This window comes from Lissotriton helveticus, chromosome 1_1 (genome assembly GCF_964261635.1).
Source record: "Lissotriton helveticus chromosome 1_1, aLisHel1.1, whole genome shotgun sequence".
NCBI lineage: Eukaryota > Metazoa > Chordata > Amphibia > Caudata > Salamandridae > Lissotriton > Lissotriton helveticus.
The window spans coordinates 1,592,318,575-1,592,335,281 of NC_136057.1; the positions used below are offsets into that span (position 1 = coordinate 1,592,318,575).

Below are 16,707 nucleotides of genomic sequence, written 5' to 3' on the forward strand. Positions count from 1 at the left end.
ATAAACTGCACTTTTGTAGTAACTTACACTTACGTGCTAATTCCCTACCTCCATTATTTTCTATGGTTGCCTGTTTCAAAACCAGCGATTGGCCATGTCTACTGCTGCCTACAGATGCCTCGTGCAACTTTGTAAATTTACATCCTTCCTTCTAATTTTGTCGTACATATTTTTCTTACTAGGAGTACAAAAACAACTACTTTGTGTAACCTTTCTGCATACTCTCATTTATTATAGTTAAAATTCGTGTTCTTGTATGTTTCTAAACCTGAAACACATTATTATGGAACGTGGGAAGCATTTTAAACTTTCAACAACTGAAACTCACCTCTTGTAATTTTATTCTAGGCACTCTGGCCTTCATATAGCCAAATATTTGTGCAAACTCTGATGCCGATGAGTTAACGATTACTCTTACCCATTTTAGGTCAAGATTCAATCTTTATAGTGGAGGCCAACAATGAAACATTGTTCCACATTTGCAGCACCGCTTTAATCCAGACATATGGATTTGAGAAACCAGTAGCCAGAATCCCCAAGAGACCTGCAGGGAGGTTGGTCTTGCTATTACATGTTGTAGGGGGTGCAAAAACCCAGTTGGGGTGGGTGGGGTTCCCAGTCATTCTTGTCCTCCCCAAACTCACCTTACTGGCAACACTCCTTAGAGGGTCATCTCCACCAAATGAAGGCGGAAACTTCGTACTTTAAGCCACATGACCTGCTGGAGCGATGTGTTTTGAACTAGCTTTAGGCAAGGAACAAGACAGCTCAAGTTCAGCCCTGAGTTTGCTGGACAGTTCAGTAAAAGTGTGAGGAAGAAGAAAAGCTGGAGAACATTTTGCTTTGCTTGTCCATTCTCCTATTGTTCAACCCCATTCCCATGATCCCAGTATTTGGGCTTAGGCGAACAATGGGCACTATGAGATTCCACTTACAGAGCTTCACAAGTTACACCAGAAATCTATGCCAGATCTTGGAATGCTAAAGATTATGAAGCTTGACCTAGCTCATTGATAAATGCAGACATACACAGAAACAAAGCTAAAGGCAGTCAACTGAGAGAATTGTGAAGCCTATCATGAAAGTTGGAAGATGCTAGATGCCAGAAATAGGCTGGTGTGAGGTGTGGCATTGATTTAAATAGTTTCTCGGGTGGCTCGGTTGTGTTAAAAACGTTGTGCTTGGAGGACAGCTCACCCTTGAGACCACACAGCCTCTAGTTCCCTAACATGGATAGTGTCCATGGTTATTTGTGTATGGATAGCAATAAAGTGCACAGGTGAATGCAACATCAAAACCTGTGTATTTTGAAAAAAGAGAGCACTCTGGGGATATGAGATACTTAGATAATTTTATTTACAAAGATTCTCGAGTCAGCAAATATACAAATGAAACTCTAAAGACCATATCCAGGCATTAGGTGTGTGTCTGAACACGCAAGCATGTGTCTGCACACACCAGTTGCATTCCAAGTTCCTTTATCAGTCCATCTCCAGTTTCTGGGCAGGCGGGTCCTACCGTCGCCTCTATTTTCTATGAGTGCTTTTGTCACACACTGGGTCCTTCTCGGAAGGCGCTTAGCGGACACAATCTGTGCATTCCTGTGCTTAGAAGCCTGTCCTCCTTCAAGGAGGCTGTGCCAGATACTCCGTATCAAAGTCCATACTCAGGTACCCAGACTTCACTCCTACACAGCGACAACCTGTACCTCAAGAGGGCAGCCACCCACCCTCCTTCAAGGGTCAATGCGGAAGGCCAACAGTTTCTCAGAGTGCTGGTTGTTGAGGGTACGGAGGTCAGGAAGCCGCAGTAAGAGTTTTGGGAAGAGTGTGGAATCGTTGGGATGCTTCTTGTTCACTAGCATCCTCAAGGCCCTTATGAGGGTCTCTTGCAGAGTCTCCACTGCATCCACGTCGGAGATCCCTGAGCGATCTGCAAAAAATAAATGAGAGAGAGAACATTTGTTAATGCAAGCTCAGTACAACCTAGTCCAAACCCAGCAAAGGGCAGGAGAAAATATATTGACCATCCTACACTAACTTTGTAACCCGGCAACAGTGAGCAAATAGCCGAAAAATGATGCTAAACTACATTTACATGAAGAGAGCTAGACTTTTCAAAGAGAGAAGAGCAAGGCTTTCTTTAGAAGCATTTTGAGGTCTAAGTTTAAACTCTGCGAGGGCCGGCTTGAGCGCTGGTGGCGTCCGGTGCAACAATCTTTCTTGGCTCCCCCTTTATGGGAGAAAATCCGCCACTAGTCAAAACGCAGATCTCTCTCTGTAGCAGGAACATTTATCACATGAGTTACCTTGACATATTTTTTGCTGCCTGAAAACTGGATGACAAGGAACTCTGAAGCAGGTGCTTATAAATCATGTTATTGCTCAACACAGCACCACTTCCTGAGGTCAGTGCCCCCCCTCTAGGTCAGCGCCATGTGCGGCATCACCGCTGGCACCGCCCTAAATCCATCTCTGAACTCCCCATACACTGCGTGCCATCAGTCACTAACATTGGACATCAGTATTAACAAAGGACAGCTCATTGGGTTTGGAAATGTGTGTGTATGTAAATATATATATGATGAATGGGAGGGGAGGAGTCGACTAACAGGCACAAGGCTTGCTCTGAACCCACCTGCAGACACGAGGACCACAGCCATGAAGAGTGCCATCTCTTGGGCATCCAGACCCAGCGAACTCATCTTTTCACTGAACTCGGACATGGAATCGAGTAGCGAGCCCATCCCAACAGAGCGCAAGCTGCCCACTGAGTATGACTGCCCGCTCAGGAAGGTAACCGCCTTGTCCTTGGCATTGAACAGCGTAGAGAAGCGGACCATCAGCACCTGCAAGAGGAAAGTGTGCATTTAGTGGTCAGTCGTCCCACCCACAAGCATTGAATACTGCCAGTGCTGCAGATAGGGGGCACAAAGGCTGTTTTTACACTCTAAAAACAGCCTCATTAACTTTTGCAATTGATTTCTCTAGTGCTTACCTATGCGCCAAAGACTTACAGACACAGCTGTGAGAGCAAAAAACCATTGACAGACAGAAAACCAAAAGGAGAATAGTCTGTGAAGCCCACTCCCCTCAAACAATTCAGCCAGACTCTCTCCAAGCATAAGAGAAAATTAATTTGTTCACTTATGCAGTGCTTTTTAACCCACCCCAATCCACTCCACAGATAAATTAACAGGAGACACAAAGAGACAGTGAAGAATCTGAAAAGACAGACAGACAGAAAGAAATGTGACAAGGACAGACTCCTGGTCAACCAGAGAGAGATAGAAGACAAACCAGGGAGAGAGAAATTGCCAGATATAGAGAACAAATCTACCAACGTAAAGGATACAGAGTCACTGAAAAAATGAAAATGGAACTCTGAAAATGAAAGAAAATAACCGACAGAGGGTAAGAGACAAACATAGAAAAGGAGAATTCAGAAAAAGTACATGGTACCAGAGAGCGAAAAAGGGTCTGGGAAAAAGCAAGAAAGAACTGATAGAGGGAGAAGGAAGGAGGTATGTATGAAAAGGTGGGAGAGTTGAGAAGGAACAGAGAACGATGCAGAAAGACACATGGCAGGTAGTCCTTGAGAAGAAGCCACAGAAAGAAAGCTTGCAAGATGCATGGATAAACAGAAAGAATGACTTAAAGAGACATTAATATATTGTGTTTGAGGGTGCGATACCAGAAAAAAATCACTAAGGCAGCATTGAGAAAAAGCAGCCAACAGAAACCGAGGCTTACATAGCTGTAAGCAACAAAGTGCGGTTTGAGAAATATAGACCTGGGCATAGAGAGAAACACTGAAAAGCAAAATACTGAAAGAGGCAGAGTGAACTAAACAGGCAAATGAAGCAAGTGGTACTTTAAGCAAAACACTTGGATTGGTGAGGTCATTCATTTTCTAACTGGTAAAAATACTTCTCTCCAAAGTTAGGAGAAAAATAATGCTAACTCTTAAATCTTATAAAGATCATGGCCTTTCACCCAAGAAGGGAAATAAAACTCTGCGTGATGGAATCACACAAGGCAGTGCCAGGGGAAGGCTTTTTTCTTCCTTTACTGCAGAGGCCTGGACTGAGGATAACGTTCAGTAATGTACCTCACAGCAAGCTCCACCATTAGCCACTCAAGGACTCCCGCTCCTTTAGATGAGCCAGATACTATATCTAAGGAGTAAGGGAGCGGTGAGCACAAAGGTGACCCTCTCTTCAGTATCTAACGCCCCCACATTCAGACACTTCAGAGAGCAGAGCACGGGTCTCCCCACTCACACGCACAAAGGTAGACAATTTACACCAACAACGCACACAATCCCCATGCCTACTGGCTGCTCTTTACCACACATGGGCAGACTCCCCTGTCATACAGCATGGCTGGTGTACCAACAAATTATGCTTACGGGTCATTACCCTCAAATTCCCTCTTAGGCACAGCAACAAAAATGATAAGAGCAGAACTCTAGTGCTTATGTATGAATTCAGAACACTATCCACATAGGCCCCAAGTCAAAGTCTTAAATTCAACGTACCCCCACAAAGTAGCATGTTCTCGCCCACAAATGAGCTTTGAAACATATAAGTGACACTGGAATATACAGGCACAGAGATGTGTAGCTTGGAAAAGTCCTGCTCTGGCCTGCTGAGAGTCAATAAAATACAACGTGCTAATGGCAGGCCTAGCTAGATGTCTAAATACTGCCAAAGCTAGAGTTGTTTACAAAATGTCTGAATTTACGCAAGACTATACATTATATACTGAATTAAAAGGGTAAAGAATAAAATAACTGCGCAAAAGAAGGCACTGGTTCTTTGCTGTGTAGAGTTAACAAGCTTTCTGGCAAGGGCAGAGTCAAGCTTTCTTCTATGTTGATGGCTTTCGGCAGCCTTCTTTGTCACGCTGCTAGGCATTTAGCAGCTTTGTCTGCCAGCTCAGTAGCCACCAAGCCAGATGCATATTTAGGTCGAGCCTAGCATTGCAGCGCATGCGCTGATCGCTTTGCGAGGCATACGGTATTAGGATATTTTTTTTAAGTGGTGTGGAAGCCCCGCCCATATATTTCATTGGCTGGCGTCATCGTCCATGGTAAATGCTGGCTTCTGATTGATAATGAGGCTTCTTAGTTCCTCCTTGTTACCGCCCTGTCTCCATTTGGGACCGCCCATCAGGACTGGATCTTTTACTTGCAGCGTTATACTGTCTCCTTCAATTAGTCGGTAAGCACTTTTTTTTTCATTCGGCAACGAAGCACGATGTAAATATAAACAAGCGGCAACAGCTTCTTTATTTACACTAAATAAAGCCCAGCTCTCTAAAGTGCAGCAAACTTGTTTAAGTTGCAAATCATGTTGTTAAACAGACAAGATATGTTTCATTATAAATCTGCTCTAATACACATCTAATGCACACGTCTTATTTGCAATTGTATATAGCTTATTTTGAAATGAGACAATGGCAGTTGATAAATCCTCATTTTCTTCATGGTTTTAGTACCCTAAGGAGTGCCAGCCTGGTACTATTCTAAAATGGCGCTCACGTTTGGTTGCTTCCCATCTACTTGCCAGTCGGTCTTTTTGCACGTACAAGGCACAAACTAATTTAGAGAGTGCAGTGCCTTAGTTCGAAATTCTGCGCAGGCGTACTCGCCCTTTAAGAGTAGGCTGTAGAAAACACTACTTGACTAAACACATGGGGGTGTGAGTAATCCGCGATTTGATCAAAATAAGCTGATTTTTCCATTAACAAAGTCAGGTCTTACTAAAACGTGGCTGTTTATGCTGCTCCAGAGACCATGCCGACGCTATCGATGTGCTTTTTTATTTTAGTCTGATTGACGTATGTCCTTGCCCAGACCCATTTTGGGGCAATTGCAGATGGTATCGTTGCCATGTCAGCATGGCTGCTGCGACTGTCAGCAACAGGGCCGATGGCGGCTGTGGGGCTGGGATGGAAGGTAGTGGAGGTGGTAAACTTAACAGGGGTGCTGTGAAGGTATGGCGCAGGTCATGTCTTGCAGAAGGTCACAAGATTTTATGCGAAACGTGCAGAGGCACTATAACGCAAAAGCCCCTCTCAGGGGATATGTCTGTATGCAACCCATAGCTCAAAGTGCCGGGTTGCACTTGTTTCCTGTTGGTCACTGGCAGGCAGGTATGCATGCTTACTTATAATTGTCCCTATACGTCTTTAATGTAAAAAAATAAATGTTACTCAGGATGTCCCCTTATGAAAGTAAAAAATAATAGTTGACTTATAGATTTTGAAATAGAAGGAAAGCGAGCGATCTACCTGAAATAAAAAAACGCAAGTAATACAAAGAAGTGGCTGGTAGTTGTACTCGAAGCAGTGCCCTAAATGTTTTAGTCATCTATCTTTAATTGCAAAAAAAATAGCTGTTGGTTTAAAATAGCTTCCTGGCGCAGACAGCTTGTTTAGGTGCACAGTACGTAGGGGAAGGTCTTTATTCCCGTTATTAATCCAAGATAGGAAATGAGTAGGTCCTTAAAGTGAAAATAAGATGCGCTCTATACTTTTCAGGACTTACTGAAAGAGGAATGTTAAATATTGCGGTGGCGGGCCTTGTGATATTAACTACTAATGTACATTAAACCAGTAATGACATATGTAATATGCAACTACATTACCCAAATGTGATCCGGACGTCTATCGTGCTGGATACGTACAATGGAACCGATCTAGGATGTTTATTTATTTTTGCATCCCTCTTGTCTGTTACTAATTGAACATTTTGAAGTACTGCCATTCCGAGGACTACAACCTCTCATGCAATTTTTTTAATTTTGCAAAATACAACCCGATCATCCGTTTTAGACAAAATTAGCTCAAAGTTTTTATAATGTCCTACAAGAGAAGACTGTCTTCAGATTAGCAGCATCAAGGTCAAAGGAAATGATTGATCAACTTTCTCGGAGACAAAGCAACAAAAAAAAGCATTTGCAATGCAATCGGTCTCTCATTTACGCAAGTTGGAGCTATTGACATTGTAAGTGACAATGCCTTTTATTTATGTTTTGGTTTTTAAAACATAAATGAAAGGCATTGTATTGTCATTTACAATGCCAATAGCTTAAACTTGCGTAAATGCGAGACCTATTGCATTGCAAATGCTTGTTCTTTATCTTCACTGAACTTTTAAAGGCGCGCGTTTTTCATTTCAAATTTCCTGGGTCTCCTTGTTGCTGCAAATTCGGCGCAGTGGATTAGAGCATGGGGTTGATCCGTGCTGCAGTGCTTTCAAACCATTACTCCCACAGCAAGGTTCCATGCCTGTCTCTGCAGTCTGGTAACAGCCACACAGGATACACTGAAGCACACACACACACAGGGGAGCACTCAGACGAGAGACATGGACATGAATACGTCTACTTCCGCGCTGACCTGGAATGTGCCTGCTTTCAGCAGCATGACCTGGTCCTGCTGGCACAGCGTCTGGAAGCCCGGGATACTCTTGGCAAACTCCACCACCTCCTTGACGGCGGGCGTGAAGCACTGTGAAAACTCCTCCCAGATCTGCTGGCTGGTCTTCGAGCTGCTGCAGTAGGGGCTGGAGTTCAGCGGGCAAGCCTAGGAAACAAACACAGAGGAGCGTCAAGACCCATATCAACTCCAGCAGTGATGAACACAGCAGCCAGCCACCAAAAGAGGTGCGAGCAAACACTTCAGCCAATGGAAGCACGTCCAAGCCCCGAAAGAGGGATGTGCTTTTCTCTATGAAACAGACCAATTAAAATGTTTCTCGGGTGTATTCCTTGAACCAGCCAATTGCAGGAAGTCAAAATAATCTGCTTCCTCTGTGAATCTGAATATGGAACCTTGTTTATTGTCGAGACAGAAAACAATTACTTACTTGAAATCCGTCAATGGTAGTCAGTCAATATATGAATTTTGAAAATGGAATGCTTTTTACTCTTTTAATTGGGCGATACATAGATTAAGCATGCTTCCCTTTGGAGATTTGTATTAGGGATATGTTTCCTTATCCTAATGTGGTTTTCTAATCTTATTAAAATAATAAGAACTTCTGAATCAAAAACATCAAAACTTCATGATTACCACAAGGCAGTACCTGGAGCACACGGAATATCTTAACTTTAGCACCATTTTGGGCTAATGCAAAAGGTATCAGAGCACTTACATTGCACCCGCATATGAACACAGCATGTTCCAAGGACTTCCCCTGCACCCACAGATGAACAAAGCAGGTCTAGGATTACTCATCTTAAGTGGATAAACACAGTAAATCTCAGTGCACTTCCACTATTTCACACTTACAATGCCTTTATTGGTGAGTGGTCTCCAGGGACAAGACCTCTGGCTTGTGGATTCTGCAACACTGCTCTCGAATGGCGGATAGCAGCCAGAACTTTGGTGGAAGCCCCCATGGTGTGTTTGGTAGACATCTTTGCCGAAAACATGTTGGCTATTATTTACAAAACCTGGCGAGTCCTGCGGGCAAACATAGCCAGAGAGACGAAGAGAGGCCTGGTTGTATGTCTCAAAGCCTGGCCAGTTGCTAAGCTGGTGATCCGCAGGCTGGGGTGAGGAGTATCTGTCGGCCTTGCAGCATTTGCCTATGTGATCCTGGTTGGTCACAAAGATGTCCCGGTAGGCACGAGAGACTGCTCCAATTGCTTCCTCTGCCTGGGAGTCAGGACTTGGGGGGGTGTCAGGTCCCAGGTCTAGGTCCATGGGTGACTCGTTGATGCTACTCATGTAACTTTGCATCTCATCCAGGAGCCTCTGCTTTTCACGCTTGGGTATGCGCCCAAATCGCACAGCTGCAGAAAGCAAGAAAAAGAATGAGTTAAAAGGTGCTGCATGGACAAAAACAGTGCTAAGGCCAAAGAAACACACATAATATATAGTCTGCCGCTGAGCATTATACTAGTTGTTTAAGGCCCTAAACTCAAGTAATAGGCCAAAGCTGTAGGTGAGGGCCTATAACGAGGGCGAGCCCGAGACAAATCTATTAGAACATGCCACCCACTGAGGGAAGAATTTTCTAAATTAAAAAAGGGGAAACAAAATAACAAACATTGGAATGATGGAGCAGAAGGCCTATACACGCCATTATTAGCTTCTATCATTCCCTTAAGCCTACACACTCGTGGAACAAGGTGCAGCATCCAGAGGTCTGCCTGTAACAGGTTTAATGCACATCAGAACACTGGAATCTTGGGAGCCTCAATTAAAAAAATGGAGTGCTCCGGGCTTCTAATGGCCAGTAGAAGCCTGGTGCTCCAACATTCCAATGTTTGTGGTTCACGGCTGATGCTGTGAACAAAGGCCTCTGTGTGGCCTTTGTTTAATTTGTTAGAACATTATGCCCTATAGTGGCAAATTGTACTAATAGCCTTATAGCCCTCTGTAGCTGGGCTATACCAGCATTAAAGTCCTGCACCATTGTTAAAGTCCCTCGCCTTTTAACCCTGGAGCAGGCCTTCCTTTAATGGCCAGCATAGCTATAAGCCTATATTAGAACATTGACATGTTGGGAGCTCTGTTGAAGACAGTAAAGTGGATCAGGACTGAAAATGGCTGATATAGGCTTCTGCTCCAACATTTCAATGTTTGTCTTTCTGTTTCTCCCTCTTTAATTTAGAACGTTCTTCCCTCAGTGCGTGGAACGTTCTAATAGCATTATAGCCCTCTGCCTCTGGCTAAGCTGGTTGTTAAAGACTCTCTCCCTCATTATAGGCCCTCGCGTACGGGCAGGCCTACAAATCGGGTTCAGGGTCGACAACTAGTATAGCCCTCAGCAGCAGGCTATAAGTCTATTTTAGGTGGCTCATCTTGCTCCAAGGGTGTCGAACCCCTGCTCCCCAAAAATTGTAAGGAGAACTTGATCCTCCATGTCTAAACATCCAACAGTACTGCATGAGCTGGGATAGTTCCACACACCCTAAACGCTGCCCACACACTCTGTGGCTGGAGGGCAGAGTCTGGTAATCCGAGGCAAGGCTCGGCCTTGCACGGGCAGACAGGGACCAGCACAATAAAAAGATGAGATCTGGAATAGCAGCAGAGTGCTGCCTTGTATTCTCATTCGCCACATGGGAAAACCTTATACCCATTCAAAACCACCCTCACTCCTACCAGCAAAAGGGAAGTCCCTGTCACCCCCTTTCCACAATGTCCCTTGCTTTAGGCAAACTCGCAGACACAGACAGGTTCCGCACAAAAGTGCTGACAGTCCAAGTAAATGCCAAAGCACTGCAACGCAACATAAAGCAACTAACTGTATGAATTGCATATCAATCGGCAAAGCATTGGAATGCTGAAAGGGTTTTAGATATGCGTGCTTATTTTAATCAACCACAATCAATGCACAATTCAAAACGTGAGTGCTTCAGATTGTTGTATTTTCTAACACTATTTTTTTTTAAGTCAATGCCACTGTGTACTACTTGAAAGCAATGTAAAACTGGTATACCCCCTCGCCGAATTAAAGCTCTCAGTTCACAAGAATGAGTACAGCAGTGCTAACAACACATGGAATGGTCCGGCACAGTGTGTCGATAGTCAATCCTGCAGTGTAAAGGCTATCTTTTATTCAGGCTTCCTCTGGAAACTACAATGTGTGTCATTTAATACAGAGACAAGCGTCGACCTAAGAAAACAGTAAATTGTGCACTCTTTGTGGCATTCATCAAGGCTCACTCCTAGGCCCCTGAATCGTTTTTTTCACTTCAGTTAGTGTGGCTAAATTTTAAACACTTCATGACTATTGCTGTAATGTGTTTTATAAATATTTAGTCTATTTCTATCAACTTCCGGCGACCTGCACCTAAGGCGATATATAACCTATTAGTGTGTCGCATTCTAGGGAACACACCTTTGAAATGTTGTCATTGAGTTATAAACTTCGGTGGTATTGAATGTGTCTCACGCGCGCCACTGAAGACCAGTAATCTCTGGGACGGCACCTTCTACATTTTGTGATTTCAGAAAGAGTCATTATTAAAGTCACCCGGCTTTCGAAGCAATTCACCAAGTATATTTTGGATGAATTTCATGGCTATGTTTACTTTCAGGTAGAGACCCAAACACGCTTACGGATACATACCAGTTTTGGTTCTTTTTTCCACAAGAATTCTCTTAAGTGAGTCCACTACCCCTGCAATACCAGCTGTCTACAACCGTAAATCCTTTTTGACCGGGGAACTAGGTGAGATGTGCAATTTCACACTTTTGTCGTGAACATATTGACAGATGATATCTCCAAAGTCTCCTGCAGGAGTGGATTTCTGAGCTATCAAGCAATCACAGGTCACCTTCTCATGTCACACAGGACACAGTCACAAGGCTTTGTAGCCAGTAGCACTTTTTATTTCGAGGCATTTCGTTTTGCATTTGCCAGTTCAGATATGGCCTAAACTTCCCAGCCTGCAAAGGGCTGTGGAAACCCTTGAAGCTATGGCAATGTCTTTAGAATAAGTCATTTTCGGTCAGCCTACTTTGCAAAATGTGATTTTTAAAATCTTGCATTGATTGTCGTTTCCTATAAAACAGGCGAGAGGATGGAATTGTTATGCTTCCCGATGCCTCTTAGACAGGTTTTGCTTGGGGGTCTGTGCTCCCTCGTGAGGTGGCACAGGAAACCTGTACACAACCTTGACCTAACACTGCCTCCTGTTTCTTGTGGGAAGCACTCCGCATCCACCAATGGGAGCACCAGATTACCTCAGTAAATAATATATTTGTAAACAAGATCAAGTACAGCAGTTCGCATTTCAATCACATGACATTCCACATTGTTTCCTTCTTTGGAGAGGCTAGTACACAGGCTCAAGCAGACCCAGGGTGGGAAACTGATTCCATAAAGATTTTGGAATTTGGGGTTTGTAGGGGGTTTGAAAACTGATTTAGGAAAAGCACACGCACAAGCGTGTGCTTTTCCTTTTGTGCCACTTTATTGGCCTTTGCGTGCAACTTTATAATAAAGACAGCACGCAATTTGCCAAAGGCGGACGCATTGCTCCGACCATGGCCTATTGGTGTCAGTTACCCGCACCGTCGCCATGTGGTTTCAATTATCGTGCCCAGACACGGGCACGATAATTGAAACCACATGGTTCGCTGTGGCGCGTGCGCATCACTCGCAGGTTTGTTTGTTTTAGACTAGCGATCTTGTCCTTAAGAATCCTAAATCTCCCCGGGTTTACAGAATGGAGGCAAGAGCAGTGGTGTACTGGCAGTAAGGTGGGTGAGCGTAATAGTGTCGAGGTTCATGGACCATTTTTTTTTTTTCACGGGGAGCACACTGCAGCCAAATAGATTGCTCAGCCGTGAGTACGGAGACTGCGTATCTTTGCAGCCATAGCGCTTAGTCCGCAGTGCAGCTTCCCTCGCCCTTTTATTTTTCAAGACATTGTTTTGTTGCATTTTATATAACTTGAACTTCACCCGAAGGTATGGAAGCGCTTTACATAATAAGCGCTAGTTAGTTACATCACACAAGGTCACTCATATTTCCATAAGATACGGAGAGATTTAGGGATTTGGCCAGAATAACCTGGTAGCTCTGGTCGTAAAACGAGATCCTCTCCCTTGCCCGACATCTTGACAACATGTCAGGCCCACTTTTATCATGTCAGTTCTGCTCTACGGAGTCCCTAGGCATCCGCCTGTCACCTTTAGAGCACAGTGCGTGATCTGGACTCGGGATTCACCAGAGCACGCGCAGCATTCTGTCTCCGAGTCCACTCACTGCACTTTCATCGCCTTCAGCTGCTGCGCGGCTGGTCCCGCGAGTATGTCCTATAACTTAATTCAGTGTGCAGGCGGGGGTTTCCTACAGGCATCTGGACTCCGACAGTCTTTCCTAGAACTTGAAACGTGGTGAGGTTGTTGTTTATAACTTGTCTTGCCCCTCCCACCCAATTACCCTCCTTCTGTTGCCCATGTTGGCCCCCTACTGACATTCAAAAAGCGCCCTGACACAGACAATTCTTGCCGCATCATAGAGTTTTCTTTTCTCTACCGGCATGTTGCCTCTAAAGTGTGTGGCCGCCATTTTTTTACTATCTGTTTATTTTTGTTACAATCACGGCACCGGTGCTTTAGCTTTAAATATCTCAAGCTAAAGTGCCAGTGCAGCAATTGCTTCAAAAGTAAAGAAATAGAAAAAAATGTTTTTTCTATTTGTTTACTTTTAAAGCAATGTCAGCACCCGCGCTTTAGCTTAAGATGTTTGAAGCTAAAGTGCGAGTGCCGCAGTTGATTTTTAATGCAATAGATCTGCAATCACTGACATTTTGAGCTATTGTTGTTACATTATTATTAGCACCGCCAATAGCTCAAACTTTCACTAATGCGAGACCTATTGCATTGGAAATGCTTGTTAACTTTATCATGTAATGTGTATTGCGCCATAAATGGTGAACATATTGTATTCTATACAAACTCTAAGGCGCTTTGGTTTAGCCTCATTCAGCCATTGGTATCTTTGACTCAAGAACACTCACCACTGGCTTGAAACATTGTCAATCACATTTTAGAGCAGCCCACAGAAATATTTTTACCACCTTCTTTCTTTTGCCTGTTTGGGTATGTGATTCCGTCTCTACTGGAATGTATGAGGGACTACATTATATCTTAAAAGTACACTCTAATCATAAATGTAATGATTTAATTCATTCATACATTGTATACACCTAGCAATCCCTTTTTAATCGTTTTTGCAATGCAGCTGGTATTATTGCTGCTTTTGTCAGCACTCTAATGCTATTGACTTCGCCCAGGTTTGTTCCATTAGCAACCGAGGTTTGACACTGATGTAACCCAGACACCTCATTAGGTTTCGGCTCTAGCCAGCGCATGCGCTGTCTCGAAAAGAGACATGTTGTATCTACTTTGTGGGCTTAAGCCCGTCCATAGGGCTCTGTTATTCTTCCTTCCCATTTGTCCATGGCATGCATTTGTCATGCCTCTTTCTGGCTATAGCCCTCCCCGAGAGCATGATCCAATTACTACTATTCATAAACAGCGGCCATTTTAGGAAATGTTTTTGGGACTACTTTTTTCTTTGTTAACCCCTCCGCTGCGCTGAGCGTTCCGCGCTGGTGCGGAACGTTCTATTGCGTGGGCGGGGCCGCGGCGTTCAGCAGACGTGCGCAGCACTACCGAGGTAGTGCAAACGACATCCGCTGAACGTGCCCAGCACTTAACGGGTTAAAGAGTGTTTTACACAAGCGCTCTTTTTTTCACTCACTCTGACCGCGTCATAAACGCTGCTGCTCCAAAGACAAACATTTAAATTTTTTAGGTCGCGCAAAATAATCGCGTAATAAATGTCTGTGTATTTTTGTGTAACTTGTGTTGTCATTGTGTTGCGCTAAATACTCGATGTGTGAGGGTATTTTTGTATAACTCTCGTTTTCGCTGTGTGGAATAATGCTTGTTTTGTTTCATTTTTTGCAAGGATTTAAACTTGTTTTGAGCTTCCGTCCCAGCGCTCCAAACACCACCACCACCCCACATACACATGTTGAACAAGTAAGCCCAGGAAAGTGTTATCAGGCACCCGGTGCACAATGTGTGCTTGTGTAATATGAATATGTGTGTCCAATTGAATTTTTAGGTGCTTTATGCACAGCTCAACCACTGGGTGTGCTTGATACATGTGCTGTCTGCTGCACGTGTAGCACTGGGTACGTGTGACGCATATTCTGCATTGAGATATGCATGAGCTTGTAGCATAAGGTGTGCATGAATGATGCATGTGCACAGTTTGTGCATGTGCAACACAGGGGGCATGAATGGTACACGTCCTAAATATAGGGACAGAACTGGTATCCAAAATATAGGGACACGACTGGTGACCGAAATATAAGGACATGGCTGGTGTCCGCAGCACTGGTGTGAGCGATATTGATGCAATGCCTCTTGCAGAACTACTTCCTATGTACTCATGAAAAACTCCAGGTGAATTATATTGGCAGCCACATAAAAATGAGCTGGACTGGATATTTCAGTGCTCCAGGTGTATGAGTGGAGCATGTACTGAGTCATCTGGTGTCTGGGTGAAGAATGTGCAGTCCTGGTACATTATGGTGCTAGTGCAGCTGCAGGGGTAAGAGTTGTGTGTGCAGTGCCTTGTGTGTGTGTAGAAAAGGGAGCATTAGTAGCCCATGTTCAGCGATTGGTGCAGTTCTCGGCTATGTAAACCAAACAGTACGTGAGGGGTGTCGATCAGTACTGGTACACTGCTTCAGATCTTTGCAATGGTAAGTGCATGATTACTGCGAGTGTAGTGCTTTCAATATCCGACCTTGCCATGACTTGTGTTTTAGCTGCATACGGTGTATAAGTTATGCATTTGTAGCACTGGTTACACAAGTAGTGTATTTGCTGCACATTGGACATTTGCAGGGATATCCGACTTGTACTCATGCAGTTTAGGTGCTTTTCTGCTGCTCGTGCAGTGCTGGATGATTATGTTATGCTTGCTCAGTGCCATGTGCTTCTCGTGTTCCTCCTGCAGCTCAGGGTGTACATGGTCCATGCGATGTCCTATGTACGTCTCTGGTAATTGTACATGGCTAGGTTTGTTTATAATGCTCTACAGTGCCTGGCATGCTTATAGTGCAGATGTAGAGAAAAATGCATCTAGTGCGTGTACTATGGCAAGTGTTCCTTTGTGCTTATAACATGACTCAGACCCTTGGACAACTGAGGATGTGTATGATACACTCAACTCAGTTGAAGGACAGCCTGCAATAGCAAGTCGTTGTGCAGAACATGTTCATAGTCAGTCCAAGTCCATATTATCTCTTGCTGCCTATCTGCTTGTTGCGTTGGTGGCACAATTGCTGCTATTCAAACTACTGAGGCATATGTGCCTTTTAGGGTTTATAATTTGAGAATATCAATGTGTTTTTCAGAATATCCTGTTAATCAAATGGAGGAGTTTAGCCAAATCATGTTGTGCTGGATAAAAAGTAGATGCATGGCCATGAAAATCAATATGTTGCCTTTTTTGTCAATTTCTGCTACTTCTTGTTTTCGAAGGTGGTTAAGGCAGCAGGTATTGAAATATGATTTGCAGGGACTTTCTAGCAAGCATAGAAAATGTAAACTTGATTATATAAGGCTGCAGAAAGTTGCTTAATTAGCTGCAGGACATCATAAAATGGTTACCTGTCCAAGGTTTCAGATATAGCCACTTATATATTCCTAGTTGAGCTGCTCACTTAGAAGTCTAGGGATCTAGGCTGCATCCCCAGCTTTGTCAGATGAACAAACTTGTGATTCCGGGCAAATTATTTAATCACTGGCTCTCTTAAATTGTAAGCTTGTGTAATGAAAAAGTAGCTTGAACGTGCACCACATATATAATGTTCATATACTGTCATTACCAAGCCCCATTTATCATCAATGACCTCTACCACTGATCTGCATCTATTCTCCTCCCTTCTATTTAACGCACCCCCTTGTTACTATGTAATGGGTTTCTGCTGGAATTCGTTTGCTCATAAATATATTCAATACATTGAAACAAATATAAATATGATAGGACTCATATTAAAAACACATTATTTCGACTTTAATTCCTCTGGGGGCTAAGGAAGTGATTGTAAGTGCCTGCACTTAAACCATATACAATTCTTTACACTTTATTTTAACATAGTTTCTTAATTCTGGCTCCTTTGTAGGATACATGTTATGTTCTTTTTAG

The 16,707-nt window shown here is 43.7% G+C and overlaps 1 protein-coding gene across 1 annotated transcript in view; it reads right to left on the reverse strand.

Annotated features, from left to right (window-relative positions):
- Nucleotides 1-1,332: 1,332 nt before the first annotated feature.
- LOC144828923 (nuclear receptor subfamily 1 group D member 2-like) overlaps nt 1,333-16,707 on the reverse strand; it is a 58,779-nt gene continuing 43,404 nt past the window's right edge. The window contains exons 5-8 of the mRNA XM_078687566.1: nt 8,301-8,806; nt 7,407-7,592; nt 2,638-2,848; nt 1,333-1,932 (exon numbers count right to left, since the gene is read on the reverse strand). Coding sequence (XP_078543692.1) covers nt 1,736-1,932; nt 2,638-2,848; nt 7,407-7,592; nt 8,301-8,806 — 1,100 coding nt within the window. The 3' untranslated portion in view covers nt 1,333-1,735. The remainder of the gene's footprint in view (nt 1,933-2,637; nt 2,849-7,406; nt 7,593-8,300; nt 8,807-16,707) is intronic.